Source organism: Raphanus sativus, unplaced genomic scaffold, assembly GCF_000801105.2.
Source record: "Raphanus sativus cultivar WK10039 unplaced genomic scaffold, ASM80110v3 Scaffold2324, whole genome shotgun sequence".
In the NCBI taxonomy this organism is placed as follows: domain Eukaryota; kingdom Viridiplantae; phylum Streptophyta; class Magnoliopsida; order Brassicales; family Brassicaceae; genus Raphanus; species Raphanus sativus.
The window spans coordinates 1-16,144 of NW_026617633.1; the positions used below are offsets into that span (position 1 = coordinate 1).

The 16,144-nt window shown below is 35.0% G+C and overlaps 1 protein-coding gene and 1 long non-coding RNA gene across 2 annotated transcripts; both read left to right on the forward strand.

Annotated features, from left to right (window-relative positions):
* The first annotated feature begins 6,668 nt into the window (after window positions 1-6,668).
* LOC130505500 (uncharacterized) lies at window positions 6,669-8,869 on the forward strand. Its single transcript, XR_008941710.1, has 2 exons — window positions 6,669-7,369; window positions 8,631-8,869. It is a non-coding gene; the product is annotated as an uncharacterized LOC130505500 (long non-coding RNA).
* A 2,636-nt stretch (window positions 8,870-11,505) lies between these two features.
* On the forward strand, window positions 11,506-15,336 carry LOC130505501 (E3 ubiquitin-protein ligase ORTHRUS 2-like). Its single transcript, XM_057000110.1, has 9 exons — window positions 11,506-12,052; window positions 12,326-12,855; window positions 13,056-13,181; window positions 13,491-13,590; window positions 13,680-13,744; window positions 13,820-13,922; window positions 14,054-14,198; window positions 14,303-14,517; window positions 14,906-15,336. Exons 1-9 carry the CDS (start codon window positions 11,591-11,593, stop codon window positions 15,143-15,145), a joined length of 1,986 nt encoding a protein of 661 aa, XP_056856090.1. The 5' UTR covers window positions 11,506-11,590; the 3' UTR covers window positions 15,146-15,336.
* Window positions 15,337-16,144: the final 808 nt, after the last annotated feature.

Here is a 16,144-nt window from a genome sequence, read left to right on the forward strand (position 1 = left end):
GTTTGGATGATTTAAAGATGAGACGTGTTGGTTGTTATTGGACAAGGACTGTGAGTTATGCTGGAAAACTGGTTTTATTTTTCCGTAAACAAAAAATCATATGGGAGATTTGTTATGCGGAGATTTCGCTGGAAAGACGCAAAGGGGGTCAGATTTGGGGTAAAGTTGATCAGTGGAGTAGTGATCATGCTTCGACTGCTGGTAGGCTTTACATTATGAAATCTCTAGATGTTGTGGTTTGATTGCTTCAACAACGCTCTCCTTTTAATAAACTTGTTGTGATATGGGGGATTTGTTTAGTGTAGGGCATTTATAACTGCTTCCCAATAAATGGAAACATGTTCCGAGTTTTGAGATGATCATGCTTGTTGTGCATAAATCGGTTTTTAAGATGGCGAGTGTGTATCTAGGAAGTTCATTTCCATCTTCGAATTCGTTAAAAAGAATAAAAACTCAAAATTTTATGTCCACAAGTTTTGCGATGGCGAGATGTCTCTGTGCGGTCAAATATCTTGAATTTTGAGATGTTTGTGTGCGTGGCAGTGGAAGTGAAACTCTTTACACCCAGCAAAATAAAAGCTCCACATGATTGAACTAGCCAACCGAGGAAGTAGGAACGATGATGACTGCACAAGTTTTTTGCATGAGAAATTGAAATGACCCAAAATGATACATTAAAAAAGACACAAGGACGTAGTACTGATCTTATCCGAAATACATAGAAGATTCCGTTGACATAGCACTCAACACACTCATGGATGGGTCTGATGCTGTTTTTTTTATTGGAAACCTTTTATTCATTGATTCAGCTTAATTTGCTATACGAAACATTTTGGCATGATAAAGTTTGAAGAAACAAGCGAGCCACAAGCCAAGTAAGGAGTTAAGAGAATAACATAATATGGCATAATTCACTTGTCCAAAATTGACTAAGAACTCATGTATATAATATAAGAATGTAAGAGCACTGATAATGGAACTTTTTAGCAAGTCCTTAGAGTTTTTTATTAATATTTGTAGTTTAGAACATTGTTATGAGATTTTAATGAAATTTGTGATTATTGGTGGGACTTTTGGTTGGTCCTTGGATTTAAAAATTCCAAAACAAAACATATAACTGCACTGAGTTGCTAAAAAATACGAAGTTAACCAAAAAATTGTATCATGCCATGTACTGACCAGAACACTTCCAAATCCTGTCAAAATGTCAACACCAAGTGCCTTAATTGAATTGGTCAGGTTGTTTCGGATTTTGATAGCCAGATTGTTAGCATGGTCTGCCACACCCTGTCGATCATAACCAGCAGCTGATACCTGTTTTCCAAGAGGAACCAGAAAATAACATAAGATAGTTAAGGCAAGAAGGACTGATCTCTACACTTGTTTATTGTCATCAAAACTTAATCATTCATCTCCAAACCATTTCTATTAGATACCTTCCGCACCAACCAAAGACAAAAGCTAATAACTCTTAAGGGTGTAAAGTGAAACACAATAAGAGTCAACATGACATGAGTTTGATTAAAAGTACCTGAAGGCCAAAGGACTTCATGTGATGTTCGTTCTGAAGTTCCCGCATTCGACCACTGACAGCGAGAAGAGCTTTGAAAGGTACACAGCCTCGGTTAACACAAGTCCCTCGCAGATCAACTGAATTCAGTGATGATATTATAGCAATGAAATTCAGCGAGAAGATCAACTGAATTCAGTGTAGATTCACAATATCACAGAGGGTTATGATATTATAGCAATGAAATCATGACTATTTGCTGGGTATTTTTGCTCAAATTCAAAGTTAAACCAAGGACACGTCTAAGCGATAGCTGCTGATACAACTCTAGGTAGAGGCTTGAGCATATACTGAGTTTAAGAACTAATGTATGTGTTTCCTTACACGCTTATGAGCCTCTAAGCAAGTACTGAGTTCTCAACACTAAAACAATCGAGAAAAAATAGATAAAAAGAAAAGCTAACAAACCTTACCGACGGTATGAGCAATCCGATCAATGCAAGGCTCTGGAAACGCAGTCCCGTTGTCCCACATCAGCTCGTCGTTCACCGAAAGCTGAGAGACGCACATCAAAAAGGGAATAGAATCGAAACGAATTTCAAAATTAGAGAGAGAGATTTGACTCACCGGCTTATCGGGGACGATGTGTTTGCCGACGGGGAGTTCCATGCCGGCGCGTTGGCGGAGAGAAGAGGCGTTGGATTGCGCAACGACGCCGTTTCCACCCATTATCCTTGACGCCACACCGCTCAAACATGAAAAAAAAAACTAACCAATTTGGCGTTGATGTTCTTGTTTCAAGCGGTGGTCATGATTGTTGATCTGAAGTTCGGGAGTCGAAAGAGAAGAAGAAGAAAGAGAAGGACCGTTTTCCATCGACAAATTACGAGTGAACACGTGCCCTTAAGGACACAAACCAAAACTTCTTAGCTTAGGACAATCCAACTCGTTTCTTATATTTTCAGCCTTTTTTGATTTAAATTTAAGCCCAAAAACATTAAGATACACTGCTAAGAACACTGATATTGATGGTCTAAGAATGTGTGACCAAAATTGTTTGATTGTAATTCGACAAGATTAACATACTGTATCCTTTTTCAAGATCACATCAAGGCTGCACTAAAGTAGCAAATTCACAGAAATTGCATGCTAGAAGCATCGGGCATGAAGTGGTGAATTTGGTTCTCTCAAGCTTGGCAAGGATGGTTTTGTCCGCGCTCCTAGTGAGAATGTGATTACAGGAGTTTACAACTCTATTGATTTTGTTCAATGGTGGAGCCATATCTTTTGATGAGGTTGAGTACACTATCAGTATTAGTTGTTTTTCCAATGTTCACAATCTACTCAACGTTCCAAGTTTACAAAAATGTGTCTTGCTATCTAAACTATTAAGGCTGAAGAACTTAGCCATTACCTTTGCACAAAAATTACACTAGAATGCCATTGAATTTATAATAATCCGAAAATTCTTTGTTAAAATTTTATTTTTGGTAATTTAACATATATTTACCTAATTAGTTAAATACTCGCTTGATTTAGTTTCTCCCCTAAATCTCTTTGTAGTCTTTACGAATCTGAGCCAAAATCCTTGATCAAAGAAAAAGAAGAGCAACCATAATATTCTAGATATCACTAGCTTCCAATTCCGGTCTCCACAGTCTCGATTTGGTCGAATTGCCACTGACCCTGTCTGAACTCGACCTTGCAACGGAATTGGACTCGATGATTGACCGCTCTCTTTGCTGATGAAAATTTCTCTTCGCTATATTAGCAGTGGTTTGTTAATTCGATCCCACCTCTTTTTTTTGTTATTTTTATTTTACTGAATCCAATTGTAATTTTTTAATTGATGGTTTTGTATTGAAGGATATTAATGCCCAGTTTTTATACTTCTGTTTTTATCATGAGATAGATTGCTTCTGTAATTTTGAGCTGACATAATAATCAAGCGCAATTCTTTAGGAGCTGCGATGGTTTTTTCTTTCCATAATATTGCATTTGATGACTCTGGACCAGTGTTAGAAACGTTGCATTTGATGATTCTGAAAATGTTTCAGTGTTTTTTCAACGTGTAAACTTTGATAGTATCAACAATGATCCTTTTTCAAAATGTTGTATGTGATTGTTCTGACGATGACCATTACTTCAAACTGTTATTTTGATGGCTCTGGTGATGACCATTTACTCAAAATGTTATCTTTAATGGTTTTGACCATGACTCTTACTTCAAAATGTTGTCTTTTGTTGATTTTAAAACGTTATAGTTCAAATTATCTGATGGTCTCTATCTTTCTGCCTCTCACAACTTTTTAGCCGTTTGTATGAAAAGTTTTGTTTTGCCAAACTCTGTTTCTTTGTGGTCTTATAGATGATCCCATCTTGAAGGAAAGCTAAGTATATTCATATTTTCATGTTTGATCTTTGTCTACCAATTCTAGATATTATCTCAAGAGTTTGGAGATAGTGGAGAAAATAAACAAAATCAGATGGTTTTGTATTGAAGGTTTTGGTAAATCTGTGTTTAAAATAGCGCATGGCGCTCCATGGCGAGACGGTCCGAGCCTTGCGCCTTGCGCCATGGCGCAGTATGGCGCTCGCCTTGATGACTACCGTGGGGAAGCCACTTATCCAACTTGTTCCCTTCTCTTCTAACAGCTTTTCCTGTTCCTGTGACAAAGGAACACAAGAATCTATAAGAAGAAGAAGCACATACGATGATAAGAGAGCAGAAGTAGAGAGTACTAACGTTAAGGAAAAAAACTTGAGATCGATGCTTTTGTTAAGTTATAACTTGTCTTTTATTAAGAGGAAGCTAGGGTTTTCATTGTTATTTAACGTTGAGCTTCCAACTTTTCAGTTTTTTAGACGTCTAAAGTTTGGTAATTAATTAAGGTTTGGTTTTGATACCTGATTTAAACCGGTTTACGTTAAGTCGCCATGGCGCGCCATGCCATCGCCTTTGATCACCTCGCCTTCTGGACATGGCGTGCGCCTTAGGGACTCCTCCCTCGCCTAGGGGGTGCATGGCGATGGGTCCGTCGCCTGGGTGCGCCTTGCGCCATGGCGCAAAAGGCGCTCGCCATTTTAAACACAGTGGTAAATAATAAAAAAAATCAAGTATTGAGAGGTGAGAACAACTTTTACTTATTTTGTTAGTCTCTAATACTTTTTTCTGGTTAAAGGGTGTACAACGATGAAGCTGATCCTTTAATTGTCAGTATTAAGAATGTTGAAATATGAACTTTTTGGGCACTGACATTGTTTTTTGGATGCTTACTGTATGTTTTTAGATGGTTCTAAATCCTTACTGTTTAAAGCATTCTCTCTTGATATTTTGTATCAATAACCTGTTGACCAAAACAAAAAACCTGCTGAGATGAGTATGTAAAGGTGAATTTTTTTCTTTTTGATTCTTATTGAGTTTAACAGGTCCAAGACAAAAAGATCAAGAAAATTTGTGATAGAAATTCAGATCCTTAAAGAACTGTTGGAAATGTGGGCGAAGAAGCCTGAAACGAAATCCTCATTTCCACCAACAAGCATCTCATTGCTTCGGGTTCCAGTGGTAGCTGTACTTTGAACGATTCTAACCTTGGTGATACCTCTTGTGTTGTAATACCAGCTGAGCAGAGTATATTGTTGTAGTTGGCGATGAAGTTGAAGTAAAGATTTTAGTGGCAAATAGTAAATTTGCAGAGCATATGAAGGAAGCAGAAGCTGAGAGTGAACATGCAAAGTCAAAGACCATGTCAGAGCAAAACAGTGTCATCAAATATTTAATGTTAGAGATGTGTTGTTGGAGGTCATAAGAGAGAACCAGGTGGTAGTGGTGGCAGGTGAAGCTGGTTTGGGAAAGACCACTCAGGTTACTTGCAGGTCGGGTAAAGAATAATAATAGATATGCAGTTTAATATATGTCCAAAGCACCATGCTATATTATTGAGGACACTGCACAAGTATAAAAACTGCCAATCAACTGAGAAGTTAAAATATTTTAGGTACAGATTTCTCTTACGTGTGTCAATCAACATTTAGTTATTGCCACATTAGTTCTTATTGAAGATTTCTTGAGTATGTCTATCTCTTTCGTGTCCTATTTTCACATTAAAGCATTCTAATTATATTGCACAACGAATGTTGCGGATATGCAGGGATAGTCGTTTGGAATGTTACATAAATACTTTATTGCATAACAAATATACAACATTATTAAACCAAAAAGGATACCCGTGCGGACACACGGGTCAAAACTCTAGTTGAGATTTAAATTTGAAATTTTGTAGATGATTTAACATATTATTATTAGTTTTTTTTTAAATCCTACCGTAATACCCTATTGCTTATATCGTTAATTTTATTTTAAGACTAGGGTTAAACCCGCCCTAATGGCGGGCGGGTACACAGATATATTAAAAGATTTAATATATTTAAAATATTTAACTCATTTCTAGCTAAAAAATAAATTAATTTTTATATATTTTTATCTTGTCACGTTTGTCTATTTATTTTACAAATCAGAAACTTAGTTAAACATAATCTAATTATTTTACAAATCAAATTATAAATCATAAAATATAATTTTAATTTTTTTTTTAATTTAGCTTCTAATAATATGTCACTTCGATTATTTTTTTACAAAGAAACATCTAAGTAATAGTGGTAGTCTTAATCTATTTTTTTATACATAGCCACACTCAAAAAGTAAAAGGTATTTTATCAAAAAAAGAGAGTAAAAATGTATTATTGTAAACTATGTTTGTCATCATCTGTCTTTGTCGTGGAAACTCATTATCTATCGACTCGAAAAACCGTTTTTTCTCCAATAACAAATATTTTCTTCTTCTCTTACATGTTTGCCTCTTGAAAATTTTGGCGAAAAACTCCAATTTCACACAATCAAATATTGAATTGTGAAATGTGTCAAAAAGGGTTGCTCTGATTATTTATTTAGGGGTTTAAAGATAAATAAATATTGGTGCGGAGAAGAATAGTGAGCTGGAGAATTTGGAAGTTGTTTCAGGCGGTTACAGGGAATATTTTGTTCTTCTCTTTCACCCGTCTTCTCGCTCTTAAGCTTGATCATATTCTTTCTTAATCATGGTGGTCAGTTCTTTCTTTTTCGTAATTGCTCCCTTGACTTCTCTTTTGAATAGCCAAAGTTGAGATAACTATCTGAATTAGTTGATGGGTTTCTTTGATATTGAGTTTTGACTAAGTTGAGTTTGGGTACAAACTATAAAAATTGGATCATTTAGTGATGTCTAAAGTAGAAGTTTTTATCATTCTTTGGCTCTGTGTTTTTTTTTTTTTTGCATATCTATATTTACACATTTTTGGTTGTTTCATGCTGTGATATCTCGTGGTAGATTTCAGTACTGTCTGATCTTTCTATGACATTTTTTGTGCTTATCACCTTTGCTCTTTGTTAGCATCATGTTGTTTGTAAATTTTTAAATTCTAGTTTGTGTTGATGGATTCCTTTTCATACTGTTATGGCAATATCACTACTTGTTGCTTTTGAGAACCCGCTTTGTGTACATTTTATAGATCAACATGGTATAATCTTTAACTTGTAATATTATTCACAGTTGTGTTTATGATTGATGTGTTTGTTTATGATAGATTTGGTTGTGTCCATGACTCTTTCTGTTACAGTGGTTTATGATAGGTTTGGTTGTGTCTTAGAGTTGCTTGCGTTCGGATGTCGATTTTGGGATTGGGCTTGGTTTCTTAGTTATTGTGCAATACTATTTAACATTATTCCAAAAAATTGTAAATCGTTATTTTTTTTTCTTTTTGTTTTCAGGGAAGAATGATTCTTCAAATGAGCTGAAAGGACTGAAAACAATCATGTATATAGTAATATTCCATAATTTTTTTCTCGTCAATCTCTTTATTTTACTGGTTTGGAAACCATATATTTTAATTCAAAATGCAGTCTTTGGTTATGTAATATTTTTATTTTTATATGATATATTTACTTATTATTTATTTTTCTTATATTATATTTTTACTTGTTCTAATTTTTTTTGCTTTTATATGAAATGGTAATATTATGATAAATGTTTAATTTAATATTTCATTTTCTTATATTGTATATTTACTTGATCTTTATTTGTTTTTAATGTAATTTTTCCATTTTTATATTATATATTTACTTATTGTTTATTATTTTTTTATTTTGTATATTTACTTATTCTAAATTTCTTGCTTTTATATCAAATATTAATATTACGATATATGTTTAATGTAATATTTTTATTTCTTATATTGTATATTTACATGTTATTTATTTTAGTATATATTTTCAGATACATGTTTAATGTAGTTTTTTCATTTCTAATAGTGTACATTTATTTATTATTTATTTTTATTCTAATATCATGAAAAATGTATTGTTTTATTACTATTTCTTATTATGTATATTTGCTTATTCTAATTTTTTTTAATATGAGTAAATGCATGTAAATGAGTTATAAGAAATATAATATTACCACTCAATGACTCGGAAACAACTTGATGACTCAGACACAAAACACAATGGTGGACAAACTTGCAAGCGGTGCGAGAAGTTCCTTCAGCTATATTATATGTTGATTCCCTACCTTCGGTTTGGCTATCTAAACCGATGGTATCTTAGGCGATTAGCCATGCTGTTGTCAAAAAAATATATTAATTTAACTATTGAAAAACTCTTATTATTGTTTAATAACTTTTAAAAGAAAATCATGTTAACTTTCTAAAAATAATATATATCAAATTTCTTTATTTTAAATGATCTTTGTTTTGTTAACGTAGTTTAGTTTATATGAAAATTTAAAATTTCTATTTTATTTTCTTAAAACCGTATTTTAAAAAATAGTATTTGTTACTTTTATGTTAATTTCAAAATAGTATCTATACTAAATTCATTCCTTTTTAGTAACCTTTTTGCTAATTTACTTTATTTTGTATGAATTCCTATTTTGTTTTGGAAAAAATCTTTTTAGAAGCTTTGAATTGTAAAATAATGATTTTGCATATTATGATTAGTGATGTCAATATCTTTATATTAGGGTTTTGCACTTTTGTGAGGCTATTGTTGACGATTAGACCGTGCAATTATGTCTTCAAATATTAGGGCAGAGAAGAAGCAATCGACATTGTCTTCGATTATGGGCCTGACTGGTTCAAACGCAGCGGTTGCAGTTGCGGGTGTGGGAGTTTGCGGGGTGGTTACGGTTTCAATTGTTACATGGCGTTTTGTATGACTGGCATAACGTTTAAAAATTGTTGCGTTTGCGGGATGTTTGTGACTGGTTGATTATGAGACATTGCAGCGGTTTAATAATAAATTATCAATATAAACATATTATAATATTATAAAATATAAAAAATACTATTGTGATAAAATATAATAACTGTTAATATAATATGATTAATAATAACTAGATTTTGACCCGCCCTTTTAAATTCAATTTTTGATATTTTTGTTTTTTGAGTATATTTATATTTTTTATAATCATATTTGTGTATAAATCTTAATCAAAATATATTTATTAAATAATAGCATTTTAAAAAATTGATCTATTATACGCATGGTTAAAGCTGGGTTGCGGGTCGAATTCGCCCCACTGACCCGCCAATCCATGGATTTTCAATTTTTTTGGTCAAAAAATCTGATCCGCACAACCCGCAAACAAATAATTTTGTACCCGAATCCGCTCCGTTTAGTTTTGTGGTTATTTGCGGGTAATATTATATTTTAAAATCATTATTTAATTTAGTTATTATAAAAATATATTTATAATAAAAAATTTATACATTATTTAAATTTTAAATTATTATTTTTAATATCCTGTATTTCTAAAAAAAGATATTTACTTTTTTACTTTTTATTTTTTAAATACTTTGCGGGTCGACGGGTAGTCGCGATCCAAAACTCACCAACCTACACTCACTCCGCATAAAATATCCATAACCCGTACCCGCAAATCGATTTGTCAAATAGTTGAACCAAATTTATGATCCGTCCTTAAAAGAACATATATATTTTTAGGCTTCGAATATTTTAAAAATAAATAACTTTTAGTTGATTAAATTTACAAACAAAAAAGAAGAAAGTAGTTGACGTGTGAATTAGAGCGCAAAATGTATTAAAGAACATGCGGAAGACCTAACTCACACGTAGAGCCGGCCGTACTTTTTTCAAACACAAAAATAGTTTTGAAGATCACAACAGCATGGGTAGAAACAGTTATATATAGACACGCATAAGCAATTACATATAGTAGTAATATTTATTTTAATGGGATTCATCTAATATCAATAGAACATACTTCAACTTTAACAGTATTGATAGTTATTAATTTTTATATAAAAAATAAACTATAGTTATAATTTTGTTTAGTAATCAGATAGTAATTAAATAAAAAAATTATATGTTTTTCATTAACGTTTCATGAGATGATTTTATATATTATGATATAAAACATTATTATTACACACGTAATATTATACCAAACAAAAAATATTACACATTACAATCTGTTACTGAATTGAAAATGAGTATTGTAAATCAACGCCCATGATTCTATTTTTTTTTCTACATTCACGTGTGCTTTGAAAAAAAAAAGTCAAAGCCTCATATTTTCTAAAGAAAACCGATTATTATGCAGTTGGAGTGGTGGTTACAGCCACGATATATAATTTGATGAATTAGTATTTTTTAAGTATAGATCATTAAAAAAAATTAGTTGGACTGAACCTTTATCAATTGGTCATGTTGAAGAATTAATAGAATAGATATTAAGTTTATTTTTTAATTTTTAAATAGTTGAAAGTTATAGTTTTAATATTTTATGAAGATTTATATTAAAACTTTTAAAGAATATTTTGTTTCTTTTTTATATATGTGTATATCTTTATATATGTATGTATATTAACTTTTAAAAATAATGATGAATAGCTACTTTAAAGTTTTTATAAAAAAATACTATATTGTTTGTGAATTTAAATTAATATATAAAATGTGTATATATTTTTATTTATAATATTTTAAATTTAAAATTTAAAATTTTTAAGTTTAAAATATTTAGAAAAAAAAATTAATATTTTTTTATCCAACCGCAACCGCAAACGCTAGCTGGAACCAGCTTTTGATTTTAAGAGGTTCAGAGCGGTTTGAAGCGATTTGTATGATTGTTTTGAAACGCTGTCAACCGTTACCAACCGCAAAAGCTGCGTTTACGGGTGGTAGCCGAAAAACCAGTAGTTAACCCCTATGTCACTTCCGGAGAACGTCTTGGTTGACATCTTGGCGCGTGTACCGAGATGGGACAATCTCTCAGAACCAGCTCATTTGTTTCATGTTTGCTCGAGTCTCTACTATTTTGTGTGAAACTTACACAAGAAAAAAAAATTAGTGATAACTCTAATGTTTGTTTGTATTGAAACATTTATTAATGAGTTGCCATGAAATAGCACGGTGCCCGTTTCTCATTTAAAACCCAAAAGCTGATATAAAGATCATAGGCAGCACGGAGCTGCGTTTAGAAAACCACAGTTGTAGTTGTTATTTTAATATTAACAAACATGTAGTGATTATTTTACTAGAGGTTCAATAAGACAAAAGAAGTAGAGATATATAGAAGGATGGGTGTGTAACTAAAAGTTTTTTTTTCTTTGAACATTCTTTATGTGTAACTTTTCTTTATGTGTAACTAAAAGTTGAAAGAGGGACCTAATCTAATCCACCATTTTCTAATTTTAACATTAGTGAAGACTGTTTAGAGAAATATCTTAGAATATGACTATAAAAACTTTTATCATAAAAATTTAAGATTTTAAAACACATAAAATAATAACTTTAAAACTATTTTTTTTTTTATTTGGATTTCGAGATAATATATATATTCATTTTTTTTTGGCGCCTGTTTGAATTTTAAATTATTTTAAAAACCCCGCCCCTGCATTTTTCGTCTCTCCCTCTTTAATTACTCCCCACTCCCCCCTCACTCTCTCTCTCTCTCCAACCTCGAATCTCGGAAACACCTTTCCCTCTCTCCCTCCCAATCTCCCCCCGCCTCTCTCCATCGAAAAATGGCCCAGCTCCCTTGCGACAACGACGGCGTGTGCCTACGGTGCAAGGCCAAGCCTCCCCAGGAGGAAACCCTCGCGTGCGGCACGTGCGGAACCCCCTGGCACGCGCCGTGCCTCTCCTCCCCTCCCGAAACCCTAGCCTCCACTCTGCAGTGGCACTGCCCCGACTGCTCCGGCGAAATCGATCCGCTCCTCCCCGTCTCCGGCGCCGCGGGACACGAATCCGGCTGCGGCGGATCGGACCTGGTCGCGGCGATTCGCGCGATCGAGGCCGACGAGTCTCTGACCGAGGCGGGTAAAGCTAAGAAGAGGCAGGAGCTTCTGAGCGGCAAATCCGCCGCCTCCGCCGATGAGGATGATGAAGGGAAGAAGAGCGCGGGGCTCGATGTTGATGTTTTGGCCGCGCTCGGCGAAAACTTGAACTGTTCCTTCTGTATTCAGTTGCCTGAAAGGCCCGTCACGGTTCGCTCTCTCTCTCTCTCTCTATTTCTCTCACTGGATTGTTACTTGCCACGTGTGCTAATGTCACTGTATGATAGATCTAGGGTATATATATTCTTTGATTCTTTTATTTCGTATCTAGGGTTTGTTTGTTTAGTGATTTACCACAACTCCAGCAGTGCTTTTTAATTATGCTTACCATTTGTGACAAACTGTGTTCAATAAGTCAGTGTTTACCTACGTTTATACAGAGCTGATGGATATCTTTGTATGTGTATTTTTTTTTTTTTACAGACACCATGCGGGCACAACTTTTGTTTGAAGTGTTTTGAGAAGTGGATTGGTCAAGGGAAGCGAACCTGTGCCAAATGCCGTAGCCCGATCCCTCCCAAAATGGCAAGCAACCCTAGGATTAACTCTTCCCTCGTCTCTGCCATTCGTCTCGCCAGGGTTTCCAAGAGTGCTGGTGCGGGTACTGGGAAAGTTTTCCATTTTATCAGTAACCAAGACCGACCAGATAAGGCGTTTACAACGGAGCGTGCCAAGAAAACCGGGAAGGCCAATGCTGCCAGTGGCAGGATCTATGTGACGATACCGCCTGATCACTTTGGTCCTATTCCGGCTGAAAATGATCCTGTCAGAAATCAAGGTGTCTTGGTTGGAGAAAGCTGGGAGGATAGGTTGGAATGTAGGCAGTGGGGAGCTCATTTCCCGCACGTTGCTGGCATTGCTGGGCAATCCAGTTATGGAGCTCAATCCGTGGCACTCTCTGGAGGTTACAAGGATGATGAGGATCATGGAGAATGGTTTCTGTACACAGGAAGGTTCGTTTTTCATTACTCTCTTTTTTTTGGGTCCATTTGAGTAGTTGCATCGTTCATCAGTAGCTTACTGGTCTAGGATTTGTTTCTTGATAATCTTGTATATGTTACTTCTCTCATGTGTATAGCAGTAGCCAAATTCTCCAATTTACTGACAGACGTATCCTCTTTTTGTCTTGAATATGTGCGGACGTGTCACACAGTGGAGGAAGAGACCTTAGCGGCAACAAAAGGACTAACAAGGATCAATCGTTTGATCAGAAGTTTGAAAAGTCAAACGAAGCTTTAAGAGTTAGTTGCAAAATGGGTTATCCCGTTCGTGTTGTCAGGTTAGTGAAATTCAATCTCGCTCAACATCCTTTCACATTCTTAGTTTTTCTTTTATTTCCTATACCGAAAATTAAATCAGTAAGGTGATGACAGCTGCTTTTCCTTGCATTAAAATTGTTTTCTATAGTGAGTAAGAGGTTGTTTGTCCTATAGAGTTAAGCTAAACTTTCTGCTGTTATCTTCCGTTTTAACTGGCTGTTCCTTGTATACATCTTTTAATTCCTTTTTTGCCTTTATCTATCTTCACCAATAAAGACTGAGCATTAAGTGATCATAATTCTTTAATTCCTTTCTTCGTAAATAACTAGGTCTCACAAGGAGAAGCGTTCTGCATATGCCCCTGAGACAGGAGTCAGATATGATGGGGTTTACAGGATCGAGAAGTGCTGGAGAAAAGTTGGAATACAGGTATGTTTGCGTCTGAAGACCAAATTTTTTCACCTATTCTTTTATGCAGAGCTGGATTCTTTTCCTGACCTATTCTTCTGTTTCCATAGGGTTCTTTCAAGGTCTGTCGTTACCTATTTGTTAGGTGTGACAATGAGCCTGCTCCATGGACCAGGTTTGATCTTCTTCTAGGAATCTCCTCCTTTATATTTTCAATTTGAGCTTTAACTCTTTGATATAATGTTTGCAGTGATGAGCATGGGGATCGTCCAAGACCTTTGCCTAACATTCCAGAGCTTAAGATGGCAACAGAGCTCTTTGAGAGAACGGAAAGTCCATCATGGAATTTTGATGTAAGTTGCTCCTCTCTTTGTTCTTCTCATAGCTTAGTTCCGAGACGCCTAGATCAAATTCCCAATTATAACAGTTGGGCTTGTGGTCAGAATTCAAATTTTATTACCTACTGATAAGCTTAACTGATCAGGAAGGTGAGGGTTGTTGGAAGTGGATGAAGCCTCCCCCTGCTAGTTTAAAGGCAGTTAATGTTCTGGATCCTGAGGAGAGGAAGAGTATGAAGAGGGCTATAAAGGCGGCACATTCAAATACCGTGAGAGAAAAACTTCTGAAAGGTTTGACTGTCCAACTGTTCACCTTTGCTGTTATTAGTTTTCTGGAAAGAAGTTTATGAATTTGTACTAAATATCTATTTCTGTTGTGTGTTTTGGTGATGCAGAATTCAGCTGCATGATCTGCCGGCAGGTAATGACTCTTCCTGTGACAACCCCTTGTGCTCATAACTTCTGCAAGGCTTGTTTAGAAGATAAGTTTGCTGGGCAAACTCTGGTGAGGGAAAGAAGCAGAGGTGGGCGGACACTTCGTGCACAGAAGAACATCATGAACTGTCCATGTTGCCCCAACGACATCTCTGACTTTCTCCAGAACCCTCAGGTGAACATCATCATCATCTGTTCTTCTTGCATTTTTCTTATGCAATGAATTATTTCTTCCTTATCTCACTTCTTTCATACACTTGCATGAAACATTACACAACTGTAAATTGCATTCATATTGATTTGTCTCTGCTATAACTGGATGAAGTTGCTTCTGTGGTCAACTATATGTTTTTAACTACACTATGTGCCAGTAACGTTCAAATGCATATGTAGCATCATCTATCGCTATTTGCTTAATCACAATACTTGGACTGGACTAGTTGTGGTAGCAAGATCGTCAGAGTAGATTATCTCATTTGTAATGTGGTTTGAGGCAAATCTTATCATACTTTATTTACCAGTATGATAGTCATTGTATTCTTAACGTAACTGTGTGTAAACAGGTCAATAGAGAAGTAATGGAGGTGATAGAGAAGCTTAAGAACAAGGAAGAGGAAAAGGCAGAGTCTGAAGAAGTTGAAGAGGCAAGTGTTGATGAAAAGGAAGAAAAGGCTGAGTCAGAGTCCGAGGGAAACTGCGAGGGTGCCGACCTTGAAGAAGCCGAACAACCAAGGAAGAGAGCCAAACTGGACACTACTGACACAGTAGTTCCTGCGACTAAGGTGGAATCTGACATGAAGTAGTGAGAGGGGCCTTTCCAATGGCTCTTTTTTTTGGATCGAACCATCAGGTAAAAATAGAGATGTCTTTTTTTATCTTGGAACCAATGACAAAACTCTGGTGCCTGATTGGCTGATTTGGTAAGAAACAGTTGCGGAAGTTGTGTAATATGAATGATTGGTAAGTGACTTCGAAATATATAACTGTTGAGCTTTGTCTTGTTTCATGCAATCGAATCAATGAGAGCTTTGTCAGTGACAACCGTTATAGGCCCTAAGACTTCTGAAACATGTCATTTCTCATTTTCTAAATCCAATTGGTAGCAGAGCTCTGTTTAAGCTAAAGTAAAGATTCAAGTTTCTCTATTCTATATTTTAATCACCTGGTGGGCTTAATGAAAGAGAGACGTCTAAAAACCGAAGAGCTATTCTGGAATGGAACATCATATATAGGTATTCTGCGACAGGAAGACCACACTAGTAGATGCAATGATATAGCGAAACTGTTGCAACAAGCTAAACTCTTCATTCCCTTCCTCGTGCCATTGTCCAAAGAATTCACTGTTCTGGGAGACCCAACTTTAAACTGTTCACAAAATTCTTGCAACTACCAGTAATTTTCTGCCATTTTGATTTAGTTACAGTTTGCTTGGATATTAAAAATAGTAAAAATCATAAATCAATTTTATTCACAGTTATGTTAGATTATATTTTCATTTTTTTTCTTATTAACCACATTTATTTTAAAATGAAGCTTTTTGATTGGGTGGTCCAGAGTCACAAAACATACATATCCATTGCTAACTGAAATGAAGCACCTTAAACACTATACCGAGTTATACATATCATTAAGCTTCTCTGGACAAACAAACAAAAAGTAGTTAGAGAAGCAAATATAAGTAGGCAAGGAAACGTGGTAAATATATGATCAACGAGAAATGTTGTTAGACAGGGGGATCCACTATGGAACAATAAAGTGGTGTCTCTTTCTTTCTTTTTTCTTTATTGGTATGGAGCCCTTAG

Coding starts and splice junctions, on each gene's coding strand:
- LOC130505501 (XM_057000110.1), top strand. CDS start 11,591: ATGGCCCAGCTCCCTTGCGACAACGACGGCGTGTGCCTACGGTGCAAG. Junction 12,053..12,325: donor TGCCTGAAAGGCCCGTCACG/GTTCGCTCTCTC, acceptor TTTTTTTTACAG/ACACCATGCGGGCACAACTT. Junction 14,518..14,905: donor ACTTTCTCCAGAACCCTCAG/GTGAACATCATC, acceptor GTGTGTAAACAG/GTCAATAGAGAAGTAATGGA.